Source organism: Pinus tabuliformis, chromosome 1_2 (assembly GCF_031772625.1).
Source record: "Pinus tabuliformis cultivar Carrire ecotype Pingquan chromosome 1_2, CPIR1, whole genome shotgun sequence".
NCBI lineage: Eukaryota > Viridiplantae > Streptophyta > Pinopsida > Pinales > Pinaceae > Pinus > Pinus tabuliformis.
In genome coordinates, this window is record NC_142298.1 from 1140591211 (window position 1) to 1140610847 (window position 19637).

Consider the following 19637-nt stretch of genomic DNA (forward strand, 5'->3'; position numbering starts at 1 on the left):
CTTTGTCCCTACTGGATGAAGCCAAAAAATGTGTTGGATAAATGTCCTACTTCACTGCAATGACTTCATCTGGTTACAAGAGACTCTCCCTTAATCCTTCACTAGTTGATGAATTGACTAAAAAAATCAACCGTTGGTCAAATACACTCTCTCTAAAATGAATCCTATGAGTCTATACCAGACCCAAATCAACAGGTCGAGGTAACAGTTGACCCGAATTCACCTTCAGTAAATCATACTTTCCTGAAGAGAGTGAATATTGATACCACTCAAGTTCTTTTTATTTCTTCAAATCCAATGAGCTTGGGGGAAATGCTCTTGTTGCATCAATACAGGAGGAAAATCCTCACACTCTCGTAACTCAAAGGGTTAATTCTCCTATTCTTATGGTGCCCCCTCCAAGTAGTCTGGTGACTTCCTATGTTTGGAATCGACTGGCAGGATTCTGTATTCCTTCTTATGTGCCTTTCCACATCATAGTACAGTTTGTAATATGATTGTATCAGGCACTATTATAGATGCAGGTGCATAAGTGAGTATCCTTTCCTCAACTACTTGGAAAGTGTCGGGTTCGCCGCCACTTGTGCTTGTTACCTAAAATCTATTGGCTTTTAACAGAGGAACCGGTCAACCATTAGGGATCCTTCCTCAGTTGCCTATTACTTTGGGAGGAAAAATCATTTATTTGAACATGATGGTAGTCCCAGGCCCTTTAGATTACAATTTACTTCTACGGCACGAATATGTTTATGACATGGGAGCTATCATTTCCACACTCTTTCGAGTGATGCGTTTTCCCGCATGAAGGCAGGATTGTCACTGTCAACCAGCTTTCATTTCCTGATCTAAATATGGCTTCAGTAAACCATATTCCTTAAATGGTCCTTTTGTACCAATGGTATCATCCCCGCCACGAGTTAATTATGTGGCAACCCTTCCATACCTACATCAATTGATGATCAATTTGTGATGTTGTACAACATGTACTGGGAGAATTGGAACCAAATCTTCCTTCATGACCTCTTATGAGTTTTGATTCAAGGATACGAGGACAGTTCTTAGTCTTGTGACTTCATTAAAAAATGAAACAAAGGTCTATGAGGACAGCTCCTAGTCTTGTGTCAACCTCATTAAAAAATGAAACAAGGGTCTATGAGGATAGTTCCTTGTCTTGTGTCAACCTCTTTAAAAAATGAAAAAAAAGGGTATGAGGAAAATTCCTTTAATGTGACAACCTCATTAAAAAAATGAAACAGCTTCCATGAGGATAGTTCATTATCCTGTATCAACCTCGTTAAAAAATCAAACAGGGAGTATGAGGATAGTTCCTTGTCTTGTGTCACCCTCATTAAAAAATGAAACAAGGAGTATGAGCATAGTTCCTTATCTTGTGTCAATTATGGAAAGCCATTCAATGCCACCAATTATGACAAAACCTCCTTCATCCTCCTATAAATTGACCACTCATCTAAGTGATCAAGGGTTGGTTGGATTAAGTTGAATTGTAAGGAGATAATGTTGCTATGAGACTTGACTTTGGAGAAAATGATGTGATGCCACAAGCTTGTCTTGCTTTTGATGTGATGTGGATGGGATCCAAGCTGGAGGAATGACTTTGAATCAAACACTAATGGTTGTAATTCCTTCTTCTATCTAATAAAGTGTTTGAACCTTTTTCCATATGATGGGTTCTTTCATAATGCTTATATGTATCAATTGCTTCTGATTCCTTTCATTTATATTCAATGGATCATATGCTTTGATCAGTTTCATATTTTGTTGTGTTGATAGGGTACATTTCAAGGGATTAAGTATGGGAAGGAGCAACGGAATTGATGCAAGGGAGATGAGAGGAAAGTGGAACTACAGGTAGGCCTTCTATCCTCTCTTCTTATCTATTGCTTATAGGGAAAGTCTAAAACACTTTAAACTGTTGTTCTAGGCACAACTACTTGTATAGTGAATTAGTATTTATCCTTAAATGCTAAATTCTCCAAAACATATGCCCAAATATGACACAGGCTGCATAAAGATGAGAACATGGACAACTCTTAAGATCATGGAGGGGAACTTGAAATCATCATCTTACAACAAGAGACCAAGGTGATCGATCGCAGGATCCAAAGTAGGCTCTGAAATTTTCGTGCGAGCCAAAATTTTGGAGGGTGGTTGTAGCCACTAGAACACTTGGCTACACACTGGTAGAAATCCAACTCTCTAAATGGACCTTATTTTGTGAAAAGCGAGTCTAACCCTTCCGGAAGTATTGTTCAATTCTTTGATCATCGCAATTTCCACACTAGCTTAGTTGAAAGATGTAGTCCCTACCATTCTCTTGATTGGTCAACACACATTCCAAGCCAAGCCAAATTAGTTGCTTTGATTGGGGATGAGGGGTATATTGGTGCAAAAGTAATATGACTGTCAGAGTTTAAGTTACATCTCTGTTGTTGCTCCGCTGCTAGCAGGCCTAGACAGTACTATGACAGAGTCACACAAGAACACAATCATCGCTCTGCTGCCAATGAGTTTGGTCATTACCCCAACGGAGTTACTTGCATCACCTCTCTACGCAGGAATCCTTTCTCTTCTTTCGCCTTATTCAGTTTTATTTTTTATTTTTTTGTGTTTAAAAAACTGTACGTAGGCACTTATTTATTTTAGAGGCGGAAGATGGATCCTAACTTATTGAGTGTAGAATAGTTTATTCCTTCAGAGAAGTATGTTATGTATTCCTTTGACATGCTTGCTAAGTTTCCCCCCCACCTTACTCTACTTGACTGAGTTGACAATGGTTAACCCAAAAGAACCAATTAGAGTATGTTGTACTAGTTAATAACGAAAGCTTTGTGTTTTCACCAAGACTCACTTTGAACAAAACATATTTTCCCTTAAGGGATCATAAAATGAAGACAACAAGTTATTCATAAAGAGAGGACAACAAATAACCAAATGTTGATAGTTGTACAAGTCCTCTTAGATTTTCCTAGCTTGTCTCAAGAGCAAAACACGGTTTCATGAGAGGCTAGCCTACATGTATAGGAAAACAAAGAAAGAAAAAATCAAAAAGAAAAAGTAAAGAAAAGAAAAAAAGTAAGAAATCAAATTGAACCAAGTAAGTAAGCAAGCAAATATGCAAACCAGAAAGAAAAGCAAAGCAAGAAGCAAAGACTACTCCTACTCCTATGCTAAATAGTGCATGGGCCTACTCACGTGAAGTGATATTTCTAAGGTAGCTATTGGCGTATTAGCTGGCCCAAGTCATGGTTAATAAGAAATATATGCATGTAAACCAGAGAGAAAGGAAGATAGATCAGCGAAGACCAACATTTTGTGAGATCTAAAACATCCACATAATAGAAAAGAGCTAATGCACAAACAAACATTTGAAGACGTACCATGGTTTTGCGATGCACTACATGTAGATGGTAAACATACACACTCTTTGCACTACGACATACGAGCGAACACGGGAAATAAAAATAAATTATGCTTTGCAGGCATGCTCGTTGTGTAAGATTCCTCAAAAGCTTGAACGATGGGATCATGTGATTCGAGTGGAGGAAGCAAAATCTGGGTGTTTGGTTTATCTTTAATGTAATGCAGAGAGTGATGAGGAGCCATAGGTGTTCCAAAATTTTTCAAATCAAAAGTGGAACCAAACTTTGGATAGCGAGGGTATGACATAACCATTAGCCCAAGCTGAAGTGCCTCAACAGCCTGCGGGGTTTCCATTATGTGAATAGATAGATCATTATAGACCATTGGCTTAGACATATTATTAGTGAGTGAATCATCATCATGATCGAATGAAGAAGTATAGAGATCACAACAACCACGATAAGAAATTTCAGGATTTTTGTCGACATCCTCATGATTTGATGAACCATGTAGAGGGGTATATGAGAACCAAGGATGTTCACCCTCTATGGTTTCAAAAATGACAGATGATGGACAAGATAGATTTGCAGAGGAAGATGTGTCCTCTCTACAATGTAATGACACACTGACATCGGTGTGTCCTATGAATGATCGGAAATATAAACATACGAAAATGAGTTTTCATAGGGGAATCAAAAGTGACAAAATCAAAAGGGATGCCAAGATAGACTGAATGAGGTGTGAATGAAGGGGATTCATCCTTCATCATGGGATATTCTTTAGATTCCTGCACATACTCATCATGAATGATAACGTAGGTTGGCTACACAATGCTGACTTCATCAACAACTTGATCGTCGTTCACAACAAGTGTGGAGTCTAGAATGAAAAAACACAAGACAATACAATCTAGAGGATCAACAAAACACGAGGATAGAGGTTGGGGTAATAAGTCCACGTGACAACCAACAGCCTTGCAAGCCAAAAATGCATAGATATCAAGAGCATGTAGGGTAGAAGGATGTGACAGTTCAATAGATGTGTGTGCACACTCTCCCACATCACTCTGTGGGGGTGGAGTTTTTTTATGAGAGGAATGCAGAAAGTCACTTTTGAGAGAAAATATGGCTGCTTGTGATTGCACAACTACATCACCGAAGTATGCGGAGCATGGTTCGAATGATTCTAAGAATTTCAGATTTTCAGAGATGTAAGAAAGATGGTTAAATCTTCCATTGAGGAATTCCCAATCAATTTCATCTTCAGGAAATCGATATGCAAGATTATGAAAGAACATGTAAAATTGTTCAACGAATTCATCAGGTGAATTTTGTAATTTCAGAATTTCTTTATTGATTGTTTATGGTCAAAATGATTGAAAGCACGATCTATCTCTATGTCAGATGATGGAAAGAGTGAATAGATTTTTGGGAAGCATGGCATGCCAATGCAGCGGGTGCCCTCGAAGCTTATATGTGAACAGTGCGTAGGTCATATAATCTTGAAAGATTTCATGCCTTTCACAAGAGCCTACAATGCTAATCGCATGTCTAACCAAGGATAATTGTCCTCCAGCATCATATGTTCTACATGGCAAGTTATTCCAGAGCTCTTCATAGATTTCAAAGTCGTTTCCATAAGACATACACTCCGGAAGAGAAATTTTGTGTTTATTCATGATAAGTATGTGGAGATTCAAAACATACTGTGAGGGCTTAGCTTGTCATCTAGCCCTTCTTCTAGTGCCAGAAATGTTGATGGTGTTGGACCAACCAACATTCATGGGATATCCCCGATATGATGTCCCAACTAGACCTCACAATGTTTAGTGTAGGAGCCCCCTCTGGCACGATGGCCCGGTTGCCGTTATCTCAAAGATATGCCTTAACTCTTGCTTGTCAGGACATGAGAGGGGTTTAATTTGTCTTTGAACAATGATGTTTGTGTGCTTGCTGAGTGCTTAATGTTGCTTGTATCAAATTTCTTTCACTACAGAGGGAGAGGGTGGAAGTGAGTCTAAGGTGAAAGGGAATAGTCCGAACTTTTCTAGAGACACACAATACAATAGGACATGTGTAGCTTCTAGTGGAGTAGTCCACATGGATGTGGAAGTCACACACACAAGGTGACCATATAGCCCCGACAGCACCCAACAGAATCATCCACACGAGCGCGACGGGCGTTATAACAAGTTATAACAATGAATGTGTCGAGTGTCTGGTGGGATAGCCCACACGGCAAGACAATGTTAACAATTTATACAACACATTTTCAATAGAATATGTACTAAAACAACCGCAATAGTTCAACTCTCTTAATATCGGTCAAAGCAACACACATTACAAGTGTCCAAAGAATAGTCTTATAAACGAATATAATACATGTGTGAAAATGTGTTGGCCTATTAACAGGCTTCTGAATTAAGCAAAAGTTCCAAGACACATTTGTACACCATTACATCACTAACCCTGATAGAGGGGCGTTGGAGCCACTACTCACTCCTCAAAGAAAAGATTACAGACTCTCAAGGCTATGTGGGAGGAGCTAAGGTGAAAAATCCTTTTGCATGTACAAATGAGGGGTATATATACCAAGGGTGAAACTAAACCTTGTGACTGTTAAACTTCCCTCATGATTGTTTGACTTACATGACTCTTCAAATTTACACAACTCTTCAGATTTACATGCGCATCTCTTGGAATTCCATGTTACATTACATTGATTACAACAGTGTGGCCCACAGTACTGATGTGGCCAAGATGACTCATGATAGACTTAACACGGCAGAGCTGGTATGTTCATGTTGTTGGTGGTGTGCATGCCATGTTGCAGTGATGCAAAGTGATGGATGTGCTCTTGGTGTATCATAACTTCACCTCTGCATGGCAAGGTGTATGGAGTCTTCAATGTCTTGGTTTTCGCTTAATGTTGCACGTGCATGTCTCTCCTTAGCTTGTACTTTTGTGTCCATGTGTTCATTCTTTTGCAAACAAGTTTGCTTGCATGTGCTCCTTGTTTGTCCCATTCGTCATCACACCATGTCTCATTCATGTACCTGTATCTGCAATCACTCATGACGAGATGACATAAGATCCAGAAATCTCCTAGTCAACCATGATGCATTATTTTTCTTTTTCAGATGCAGGTGACTGGGAGAGAGGACAAGGCCCTAAAACTACGTAGAGCACATTTCAAGCCGGGATATGAGCTCCAAGCACTATTCATGAAAATTGTGCAAAAGTCATTAGGAGGCCTCGATGTTCATTCCATATCAGTAGTGACTGTATGCAGGATCTGGCTCGGCTGGAGAGCATATTTGTGCAATTTTTTCAAGGAGACAGTGTAGGAAGCAAAGGGAGACTAGTAGTCACAACTACATATATTCTCGGGGAGGCTGCCAGTGGGCTGCGGGAGGCTGCTGGCCAAAAGTGCGCAAAGCGGGGAGGCTATCCTGTTAGACATTCTTGTGTATTTTCTAGGTTGAGCAGGATTCTAGGTAGGTGGGAGACTTCCCATTAATATTGCGCAGTTTTCAGGAGGAGCACCAGGTCGGCTAACAGGGTGGCTGGCTAAAAAAACTGTGCAATTTTTTAGGGCATTGCAGTGACATGCAACGGGTGTCTGTTTGGCATGTTTGTGTAGTTTCATTAGGCAGTGGAAGCAGGCATTCTTGGAAGCTTTTGCGCAATTTTATAGAGGAATCAATCTCAGGGTCACTGCTTGGGCAAACTCTCCAGTTGAACAGCTGGAGGCTTGATGGATCTTCTTGCGAGCAATGAAGTTTGGGATGAGCTGGTGAGAAACTTGTACATTGTTCTGGGTGGCAGTGAGTTGGGTCGATTCCAGGATTGCATAGTGCAGATTTCCTGGGAGACAACCTCAAGTTCTATGAAATTCTAAGCAAGAGTACATCATCAAAAAGGACTGATACTATGTAGTGAAGCTAAGTGGAGGTCTGGTTGTTGGAGGGTTAGTCCAGTCAACAAGGTTTCAAAAATGACAGTGTGTGAACGAGTGACTTCATACATGTATAACCTTGTGAACACACACTCAACATGACTTAATGACAAGACACATCGAACCATCAAGACAACATGCACTCAGTGTGAATGACCGATGGGTGCTAGCGACAAGTGTGACACTTGTGATAGACATTCAGATGATAGTGACAATGCTTGCATAAAAATACTTACATCATCATGTGTCAGCATGATAGATGTTTACATAGAGAACACAACTCAAACATAACATTCAACATCAGCAAAACAAGGTTGCACGTATGACATAGCAATCAAAATTTTGAAGTGATAATTGGTCGAACAAGTCAAAAGGAAGCAAGACATGTAGAAAAAGAACATAAAATAACTTTTCGTGTTTGTGCACATGCATGCTACTGAGGACAAGATGATATCACAATGACAAGTAGTCCTCCAAACTCAACTAAGAGGTGTACCTCGAAAGGTGTTCCTTACTTACCCTCAAGATGATCATGCATTCGACAGAGTTTGCATGCCATCTTGATCTCTTACATTACTTGGTTCCTTGGTCCTTCTCCACAACTCCTTAGGAGTGATCTCTGCATGTCATCTTTTCTTGTAGTCACTGAGAGGTAGATCTCCACAATTTCAGTAAAGAGTGACCGTCGCCGTAATGAGGCCCTGGGAGGCCGTCTGCACAGTTTCTACATGTGAGACAGATAAGGAAGCTTAGAAAACACTGCGCATTTTTTAGGCATGGGACACTGCTACGACATGGGGTCATGGGAGGATAGCTCTGCGAAATTTATGAGTTCAATGTAGCCTAACTTCTCTGCGCATTTCTGGAGTGGAGTGTTGGCTGCTGACGGCTCTGCGCATTTTTGGAGAGCATTTTTGGCTTGGGTCTCTCCAAGTTGCAGGGCTTTAGTAAGCAAGCAAGGAGGAATATTGATGGTTGTAGAAGCAAAGCACATAGTTCTAGGAAGATGGATGAGGCTAGGTTTCTCGGGAAAATGGAAAAGTGTGAGATGACTGAAACATGTGTAAAAATTGATAGAACTTGATTGTGATCACACACTGACACTTAGTGTCACAACCTAAACCATCCAGAATGCATAAGACATACTTTTCTCGATGCAACAACCTCCATGACAAGAGTGAATGAAGTGAGTTTGAAACATGTCTATGTGATGACAACCACTCATGTGCACATGCTTTCCCTTGAAGAAAAACAACATTCCCTTTGCATGACAAACAAAAACCCCTATGCCCAAAGATGACACGGTCTACATAAAGAAGAGAACATGGACAACTCTTAAGATCACAGAGGAGAGATTGAAATCATCATCTTACAACAACAAGTGACCAAGTGTGATTCTTTGCAAGATCCAAGGTGGGCTCTAAAATTTGCATGCGAGCCAAATTTTGGATGGTGGTTGTAGCCGTTACAATAGAGGGGCAATGAAGTATTGGCAGTGAAAGAAAATCATAAAGATAGACTCCCCTGAACACCTTACCTTGACAGAACGTCAATTCAATGGGTTTACACTTGTTCTATATATCAAATTAAAATTTAGTGGAGTTGACCAATAGTGAAAATATACATTAGCTATACTTCTTTATAATTTTCCAAAAAGATTGGATTAAATTTTAAAAGCTTTGTATTTTCTTTATATTAAATTAAAATATAGTGTATTAACCAATGGTCTAACCGATGACCTAAAAAATTTGAATCCTTTTCATTATTCATTGAATCCTTTTCATTCAAATCTAAGTTCCTTCGACTATTACTCCAACTAAAGTAAATATTATGTTTTTAATATCTAATTTTATTGTATTTTCATGAATGTCAATTTTCATAAATGTCACCATTGCCTTTAAAAGAGTATATACTCAATTGTTTTCTTGTTTGGGAAGAAAAGTTATTTAAATCAACATTTATCATTCAAATTTTAATTAAAATTTTAGTTATATTAACTCTCTCATTTTTTCGAAGGTGTTTTTGGTGTTAAAGGGTAGCGGTGTATCTACTATGGGCGCAGCCGAGGATTGATGGAAACCAACCAGAAGTTCCCAAAGGATGAGCATTAATACATTCTGCATAGCTCCATTGGAGTATTTGATACTGTGCTTCTTCTAATAGGGAACATGCTTTCAAAGTATTCAAATTTCAATGGGCTTCCACTGACCAAGTTTGAGTTGAAGCGGTGAGTAGCTTGTTGGGTTCTTAAGTGGGGCTTTGTATTGTGGTCAACACTTGGATTTGAAATAATTGAGTGTTGGTTAGAATAGGCCCATGACCCTCTATAAATAGACTTCATAAAAAACTGGACATGCAATGGAATGTCTAGGTGGAACTGGCGTAGTCAGAAGGCTCAAGTTTGAATTTCATTAAGAAATGAAGCAAGACCAAGGCCCCACACCGACCTCAAGTTGGGCCCGACCTCCCAACTATGAACTTCAAATATATATTCAACTTCGAGTTAGGTTCCATAAACTTTGGCCAAATTTTCTTTTTCGTATATCTTGTACTTTATTTTACTTTACCGGGTCCACGATGTTTTTATTGCACCATTCTAATGTCCTATTTAAATTCAATCTCAATTCAATCCACTAATTCAATTTGGATAGTTAGTTATGGCAAGGGTAGATTTCAAATTTGATCTCTATAATGACTACATGCACAGCGTGTCAATGAAGGAAAATCGTCTTTTCATGTCGAGAATTTACATGGGGATCTTATCTCCTTCCTTTCTCAACTATTTAATATTAAAGCTATATCTATCAAGCTAGGGTTGAAATACTTGGGCTTCAATCTGAAATCTGTTAGATATTCTGCTGCTAACTAGTCATGGATTCCCAATCAATTTTATAAGAAAATTGCTAGATGGGAATACAAATGTCTGTCCATTGGTGGTCGTGCGATTTTGACCCAAGCTATGCTGGTTTAAATTATGGTCTATTGGGCACATCTCTTCTACATTCCTGCATCAATTATCAATGTCTAAATAGAATGACTACTAATTTCATTTGGGGAGGTCACAAAGAATAGAAAAAATATCATTTGACAAAACTTGCAATGTTGGCTCGACCAAAAAAGATGGGGGGCTGGGGCATATTGGACTTAAATTTGTTCCGAAAGGCTCTACTTTGTAAATCCATGTGGAAAGTTGTAATGGGGGATTCTCTTTGGAGCAATGCCATAAGATCTAAGTATATGGATAATAAAGATATTTCTTTCTGGTACAGGTTGGGTACCATTGGATCCCCACGGGGCTCTGCTATATGGAGAAGTTTCAGGAAAATAGAGCGCTTCTTCCTAAAAAACTTGATTTGGAAATTCTGATCTGGAGAAAGAATTATTATTGGTTTGGATGCTATTGCAGGTGGGATGGGAAGATTCCCATTTCTTCTCAGTTACTAAGGGCGTTGCGCAACAGGGTATCTTTTTTTGGGATAAGGCAATTCGCAGATGGGAGGGTGCCATTCCTATATGGAAATCAGCATGTGATTTGAGTCTAAATGATGATCCAGGACATCAATGGAACGTTATCATTTTGACAATGTGGGACTATGGTATTTTTTGTACTGCAGATGAGGATTTCCTAATATGGAAGGGGCACGATGGAACTTCTTCGATATATGTTAGGCACATTTATCAACAACTCCTTCATTCTGAATCTGAACAAATGGCTCTCATCTTCCCATCATCCTTATCGAAAACAGACTGCCCCCTGAAGATCATATTATTTTCTTGTTTGGTTTTCCACAACAAGAATCTCATATGGGAAAATATTCAAAAGAGAAATTGGAGTAGGCTAGCCATATGTCCCCTTTGTAAGTCAAATATAGAGAACAATTTACATATTTTTCTTCTCTATCCTCAATCTTAGATGATTTGGCAGAATCTAGCTGCCCATTTTGGCCTCAACAAAATCTCCTTCCCCTCCATTTCAGAAGCTTTTAGATGGTGGGGTGACATGAACATTGATTGGAGGCCCATTCCTTTGTTAGCCATATGGGCCATATGGAAATGGCAGAATGCATCAATATTTAACCCAAAAAGGGAAAGTCATTTCATAGTTTTTGAATCTATCCTTTGTCTACACAACGCACTAGGTTTGACTAAACATTCCTGAGAGAGAAGTGGGAGGAGGGCTCTACCAAGGGATCCTACGGGATTCTGCGTGCCTTTTTTGATGGGGCAGCACAACATGGAATATGCGCTTCCAGAGTTTATATTATTCTTGTAGAAGGACAACAGATCGAAATATATTGGAATGGAGGTGCTGGATCTAATAACAAAGCAGAGGCTATGGCTCTTGCTGGTCTTCTAGCTTTTTGTGATTTTCTAGATATTCAAAAGTTTGAAATTTTTGGAGATTCTAAAGTCATTATCGATCATGTTCGGTCAAAACAAGTCATAAAAAACGTTAACTTAACAGGATTGAGGCGTTATGGTGCCACAGGAAGAATTACTCAATAATCCACATTGACAGGGGAAAAAACAAGATGGCGGATGCTCTATCGAAGAGGGGTCTTTCATCACAACATGAAGTCTGGATGATGTAGATCACAGTGGACAAAAAAAACTTACCAGATTCAGGAATTTTGCATGCTGGGTACATAACTCCCTTTTCTCATTGCCGTCAATCTGGTATGTATCTGGTACCCACTAAATAGAATTCCTTTTTGAATAATACTTTTCAATATTCTGCGTTTGGGTCAGATTACAGCCTTATATTTTGTCTATTCTAATGTTGAACTATATGACCAATCTAATGAAGATCTGTTATATTGGCATTTTTATTGACCATCCCAGTGATATTGGCTTGATTCTCAACTGCGAATACTGCAACGTCTGACTGGTCTCATTGACCCGAACTGAGATGGAGAGCGAAAATTCGCTACAAGACCCAGAGCCGACAGTGACCAATTTATAAATAGGTGAACCATAGATAAAGATTCAACAGCTAGAAATGGAAAACAGTTTCCTTATTCAAACATGAACCATGGGAAGTGTATTTATCTTCGGCAGAAGATACCCTGCCCGTCCCCCAACTTTCCAGTGCAGTCCAAGCTGGTTGCCGCTGCTTTTATAATAAGCTGGTCCGAGTTCTCAGTCTCACGAGCCGGTGAAGGATTCGGCATGAAAATGCAGGCCTTGCAATCTGCCGTGAGAAGAGACGAGGTACGGTACTTGTTCTCCCACCCATGATAGGCATCGGCACTCCCACCTTCACTGGGTTTCTGAAATTTGGCCTATAAGTTTGTCCAAGAACACCTTCCACATTTGAAGAGAGTGTGAAGAATTTGAACTCGGTTTCCAGATGAGCAAAGCAATCGTCAGAGGGAATCTGATAATTGTGAACGCGATCGTCCTCCTTGGTGACGGGCACCACCCTCACCAATATCTCCACCATCTCCGGGATCAACACGACAATGCCATTGTGCTCTTCGTTTCGTTGGACGATTAGGTCGCCCGACGGTGCCTTCCAGAGCGAACGATAATGATGGAAAATATAAGAAAATAAGAAATTTGATATTTCAAGTTTAAAATAATCTGAACCAGTAAGTTAAAAAAAAATCATATTTAAAACGATCTCTCTTAAAAACTAAAGCTTTTGAAGGTAAATTGTATCCTAGCTTGAAAATGTTCAAATTTCAAAGTGGACATTTTATTCATGGTCAGGGATAGAAAAAGCTTTGATGATGAGAAATTAGTTATCCGAAACTACATTTCTCAATCGCTATAAAAGATTTTGGAGGTAAATTGTACCCTAGGTTGAAAATGTTCGAATTTTAAAGTGGACATTTTACTCATTGTCAGGAATAGAAAAAGCTTCGATGATGAGAAACGAGTTGAATTTATTTTATTTAAAAATAAAAGTGAAAAATAATCATTCAAGAGATAATTATTATAATTATTAGTAATGTTCATTCAAAATAAATGTTGGACATTTGAAAATTATCTTATAATTTACTTGAAATAAATTTTTATTATAATTTTACTAGAAAAATCTAGACACAAATAATATTATTGGAAATAAATTAAAATAAACAAATAACTATTAATATTTATAGATAAATTTATAATTAATTATATTATAAAAAGTTTAAATAATTTTTGATACACCAAATTTTTATAAATCAAACTCAATAAGCAATAATCATCAGCATCATATTAATTTATTAAAAAACATCATTTTTTTTATAATCATAATTTAAAAAGAAATATACTTCGAAATAGTATCTTATCACTTTTAAATAAAATAATAAATACCTAGTTAACCCATAGAGATTATTAATTACTACTTCTTTCTTTTCTTTTTTTCTTTTTTGTCATATCAGTTTTAAATAAAATAATAAATAACTACCTAAACCATAAAGATTTTAAATTAATTTTTAATTTTATATTACAATACGAAATATATAACTTATCTTATATATATAACTCCAATTCAAATATCAAAATATCAAAAACATAAATAAATAAATAAATATATATATATATATATATATATATATATATATATATATATATATATATATAAAACTCCGATTCAAATATCAAAAACAATTTTACGTGATTTTCATGTTTTAGAATGAAGAAATTCATTTTTCCTAAATACGTGCAAATATTGAAAGTTAAAATGAATCACAGCTATCGACAGATTAATTTGATTTCTAACAATTAGATATAGATACCCTACTTCTACAGATGGCATTGCAGTCAATGGAACAATCTACGTAGCAGCCCTTGACATCGGGGTTCTCTGGTATACGTTCAGGGCAATCGTTGGGGCAGGAAAGAATATCCATAAAACATGGCGTTCCCATTATTTTGCACTGCACCTTCTCTCCCGGCCTCTGACACTCTCCAGGCTCAACGAAAATGGCTATCGCAACAATCACTGCAAATAGCACTGCCTGCCCCATTGAAATGCTGGCCCTCTTCATCTTCACTATCACCAGCGTCGAAACGCTTGAGGTTAGGAGTGGAGCTTAATTGCTGCAAGTGCAATACTGAGCGTCAATATTTCTGGCTGCGTCTATTTATAACATTCTGCCATTGTTTATCCCAAGAAAATATTATCAATAACGTCAATTTTTATGTCTCTGCACTGCATGCCAGAAGCATGTCGTTCGTTTTGATTGAGTTGTTAGTTCTGTCACGTCTTTTCTTCGAGAGTTATCCTTGGCTCGTTGCAATTATTTATCCGCAGGCCAAGATGCGATGCAATCTTGTGATGACATTGTTTAGTTGCGTGTTCTGAAACGCGGTTCACTGCCATTTTTTCTTTTGGTTTTGTTCAGCAATCATAATCGAAAAGGCCACTAGCATCACCTAACCAGTGGTTTTTTCCTGCCAAAGGATAATGTGATTTTGTTGAAGATTAGAAAAAATAAGGAAAGAAAGAGGAAGAGCAGATACCAATGATGTATTCCAAACTACTTTATAATGATTTGTACAAACTGATAATAATTTTTTCTCAAAAAAATAGCATTATGTCAGTAATTAGGTTTGGAAGGACCTTCACTCCCCTATAAAGTGTGAGGGTAGTCATACCCTCGTAATAAACATTTATGCTTTTATATAAGATAAAAATAAGTGCAACTTCTTCAATGTGTAAGTATTATATTATTTTCATTCTAATTCATTTTTCAAGAAAATGTGAAATAATGAGGGAGTGAGATTTAGGATTCAGGATAATAACCCGTGAGGACGATAACGATGATTGATTTTGAAGTAAAAATAAAATTAAGGTTTCTATTTGGACAATTTTTTAATTTCAAAGTTGTTTTTTCCTGTCCAAGAAATGTGAGAGAAAGTAGCTGATTCTTTTATTCACTGAATAATTAAGAGGGAGTTACTTACAATTTGTATGTGTAACCTCTTTCCCAAGTGCTAAAGTGAGAACCAAGTGAGAACCAACTTTAGTGTGATGAGTTTACTGAATGTAACTTTGCTAACTCCATTTATGAAAAAATGTATATAGTTTGAGGAGAAGAAGATAAGTATCCATCCACTTTCCGAGATGTACTGCCACTCTAGGCTCTATTAAAAAATGCCCAAGGGAAAGGTGAGGAGGAGAAGTGGAGAATCATGAAAGATGCTTAAAACATTTACATTTTGAGAGGAACAACTGAAGATAATGGTATCCTTACTCTCAATAAGTTTTGCATTAATAGGAAACCAAATTTGTTAGGCCAAGTCGAGGAGTAGGCTATAAATGGCTTTTTCGGTTTGTTTGGAAGCTATTTTTTTAAGGTGTCCTCAATGGAGTCCCCTATCCAATTATTGCATAGTCTATTTAGTCCTTCAATTTATTTTAAGACTTGCTTTGAGTGTTGGAAACAACGTTGTGTGGTTGGAATTGATATCAATCTTTAGAGAGATTATGGTTTGGTCATCAAGAGTAATGAACACAATTAATCATTGATTTGATAACCAAAAGTAAAGAGTAAATGCATTAGTTATTTTATTTTGGTCATATTTGATAATCACCAAAAGTAAGGAATAAATGCATTAATTGATTGGACTTGGTGTTTTGGTCCTATTTGTTATGGTCATAAAGGTAAATACACAGTAACTAATGTGTTGGTTTAGTCTATCTTGATGATGGAGAATTTAGCATAAATATGTTATACTATTGTTGGAGATCAAGTTTGAGCTACAATGCATAATGAAGTTGTGTGTATATCTGTAGCAGTGATCATAGTTAAAGAGGAAGAAATTGTGTTGTAGAGAGGGCTGGTTTGTTCATGTGTTGCAGAGTTAATGTCCTTGCTTAAGGGCGTAGTCTGAAATGAATGAAATCATGACCCGTAGAGTTTGAGGATATTGTTGCCTCCAACAAGTGGTGGCTTGCCGAGATAGGAGTACTGGCTCCTTGCTAGTGGTGGCTAGCAGATAGTTGATAGGGAGTTGGGCCTTCCAAGCTGAGAGTGGCCAACAAATTATTTGAGAGGATTAGTGGCTCCTACCTAGTTGAGGCTAACATTTGTTAAAAAATGACGATTGATAATAAAGAAAGAGAAGCATCATAACAATAGCAAGGTGGTTTTCTTCATGTTCAACCTATGACAATCTTCATAATATGGACCTGAGAATGTGGTGGATCTCAAGACTGTAAAAGAGATTTGGGACAGGCTACAAATTTTGTATGAAGGAGGAAAGGTAAAGTGAATGAAGAAGAAAAAAGGACCTGGGAGGGAAAGTGATCACCTAGATGAGATCTGTTCTCCCAGTATTAAAGTAGTTGACTATAAAGAGGAGACATTAGTTGGAGATGAAGCTAAGTTTAGCTCAACATTGGTCAAAATAAAAAATCTCTTATCAGAAAAAAAAACATTTTAAAAATCTCCTTCAAATACTTGAAGAGAGGGAGTATGATTTTAAGGAAGAAATCCTTAACTTGAAAAACCAGCTGGAGGAGACAAGTAGAATTGATGAAGTGAGTAATCAGTTGAAGGAGATAGATAGACATTGTCAAGGACTAGAAGTTGAGGTGATTCAACAAGAAACAAGCTAGAAAATAGTAGATCTAATTTGGGGGAAGCTACAATCAAACAAAGAACCAAGGGAGATAGCAAAATAAAGAAGCAAAGAGGATTCATCAAGACTTTTTCCTCCTCAAGATTGTAGAATTCAAAGATAAACGGTCTCTAGGTATACAAAATACTTTCATGGATTTCTTTATTCATGCAATACTTTTGGTCATAAGATCATTGATTGTCAATATTTTGTAAAAAAAATTGAAGTACAATTGTCGAGAATAAGAGGTCATTTATGAATAGAAGGGACACCAAAAGGTGTTTCCTAGCCATGAGCTGAGAGAAATTAGTGTAAAATACCCCAAACAACAAAATACAAGGATGAAAAGAAACACACTGATCCAAATAGAGAGTGGGAGGAGCTAAGGTAGAATGGGAGTGAATCGAAAGGGAGGAATGAAAAATGAGAGAAGAACATGGGTAGAAAAACTAATTATAAACGAAGATTTCAAGAGCCGATTAGGGAATATTTAGGGGCTAATATTTGCAAATGGGCTAATTTCTGTTTTTTTTAACTGATTCGTTAATTTCATTTTTTCTCTAAAAAGGATTCCCCAATATTCTATAATAAAAATTATTTTTCCTTAAAATCGCCAAAATTTTATATAAATACTATAAATAATTATTAGAAATTTGAATATTTTTACAAAAATATTGCCAAACATTTCATAGATTGCATATTATTGAAAAGTGAGATTCTCCAAGGTTTCTAAACTTTAGGATAATTTTTCATCCTTAAAATTCTCCCTCGAACCCAACAAGAGAGGCCAAGAGGGTAAGAAGACTATCAAAAGGCTTAAGAACCAACTTAAAACCACACGTACAAAATTCCATGAAGACTTAACAAGCCCAAAGAGGGAATGCCACACTTGAATTGACTAAGACCAAAATTCTTTAAGAACATTGATACCATCACTTCCACAACTATGGAAAAGTTTAGAATAGAGTTGAAGATAATTGCAAACCTGAGATTGCTCCTCTATGATTTCAGTGCACTTTAATTTGTGTGTTCCATGTTGAACAACTTCCATCTTAGAATGACCACCACCCCTACATGCAACACTCTCTCCATGCCCCATTTGAAAATATTAGTCTACTAAGTTCCTTTACTTTCTTTTTCTGAGAATGGCATGTTTGCAAAAGATAGCTAATTCCTATAGGATAGACATATGAGGAGCTTCCCGAGAAACTATATAAAGTGCAAGCCTTCACCCAACCAATATAATAATAAGCTATTATCTACCCAAATTTATTCTTGATTATCGCTCACCAGCTCCACAAATTTGTCAAATTTGTGTGCAAGATGAGTTGTCCTTCTGTGGTCTCTTAGACATTCATAATCATCAGCCCATCTTGTCCCATGCAAAACAAAAATTAAATTATAGTCATAAGTGTAAATCAAAAATGCAAATTTTAGTGATTACTCACATAAAATAAAATAAAACTATAAAAAAATATATATTTAAGATTTAACAAATTTAAAATTAACATACTTAACTTTATAATGGTATTATTTTTATAAAATATAATTATACTAATATTACTTGCAAAATATAATTACATTAATTTCTCTCAAATTAAAAGAAATATGAAGTTATAAAAAAATTAAACCCGAAATAATAATAAAAAAAAATTAAAAAAATGTTATTGTACAATACTATTGAAAAGTTGAAAAGATTATAATATCCTGTTAAATTAAATAAAAATAAAAATGGTGTAACAAATTAAAAAACGTTTACAAATACATTGAGTTTGTTTTACATGGATTTTGAAAATAACAATGTGTATGTGGACTTTATAAATTATGGGGTTTGAATTTATTTATAATTAGAAATTTTAAGATATGATTTTGGATGATGGTAATGTTTTAATAGGTAAATTGTATGGTATTTTGTATTTGTATTTAGAAGACTGAGTCATTGGGGTGGTAAAGGAATGAACAATTGGGCTATTAGAGAAATGAGTAATCTAGTTGGTTTGCTATTAGAGATACATTAGTCACTACCACTATAACATCTAACTTCTATGTGTCTACATATACCCCTTCTACAAACACATAACACTCAATTCCCATGAAAATTTCAAATTAAGTTACCCTTCCTCCCTAAAACATACATTGTATTGTATTTTCAAATATAAAAATAATTCATAGTTAATATATATCTATCTATCTATATATATATATATATATATATATGAATGATATTTAAAGTTATGTAAAGTTAACTACGTATAATTATAAATTTTGTAATTTTTAATTAAATTTTAAATGAAATTTATTAAAAAATTACTAAAAATAACAATAAATTATTATTTTTATTTTATTAAATTAAAGTTGCATAATAATTTTAAAATTTATAATATTTATAAGTAACAGGATTAAAGATTTAATTTAAAATAAATGATGATAATGATAATTATTAACTTAGAGGAGACCAATGAGGCCTATTGAAACTTAAGAAAGTAAGAGATTAATTAAGACTTATTAATATATTATTTCTATATTAAAATAGAAGTGAAAGAAGTTTTACTAGATCATTATAGTTTTTCCAATTGAACAAGTCAACAAGGTTGGATGAGAACATATTTGAGTAAGAGCCATACCAGAGAAAGTGTGTTTCGTCTTCAATCCTCTCAATATCTCACAATTGATAGATTCTTTCATCCCAATGTGTTTTGGGAATATACCAACACCTGGTTTCACGTAGAAGCTTATGGGAG

The 19637-nt window shown here is 36.3% G+C and overlaps 1 protein-coding gene across 1 annotated transcript in view; it reads right to left on the reverse strand.

The window, feature by feature from the left end:
• LOC149210212 (uncharacterized) overlaps positions 1 to 14380 on the reverse strand; it is a 118772-nt gene extending 104392 nt beyond the window's left edge. The window contains exon 1 of the mRNA XM_089394377.1: positions 14072 to 14380. Within this exon, the coding sequence (XP_089250503.1) occupies positions 14072 to 14318 (247 nt within the window). The 5' untranslated portion in view covers positions 14319 to 14380. The remainder of the gene's footprint in view (positions 1 to 14071) is intronic.
• Positions 14381 to 19637: the final 5257 nt, after the last annotated feature.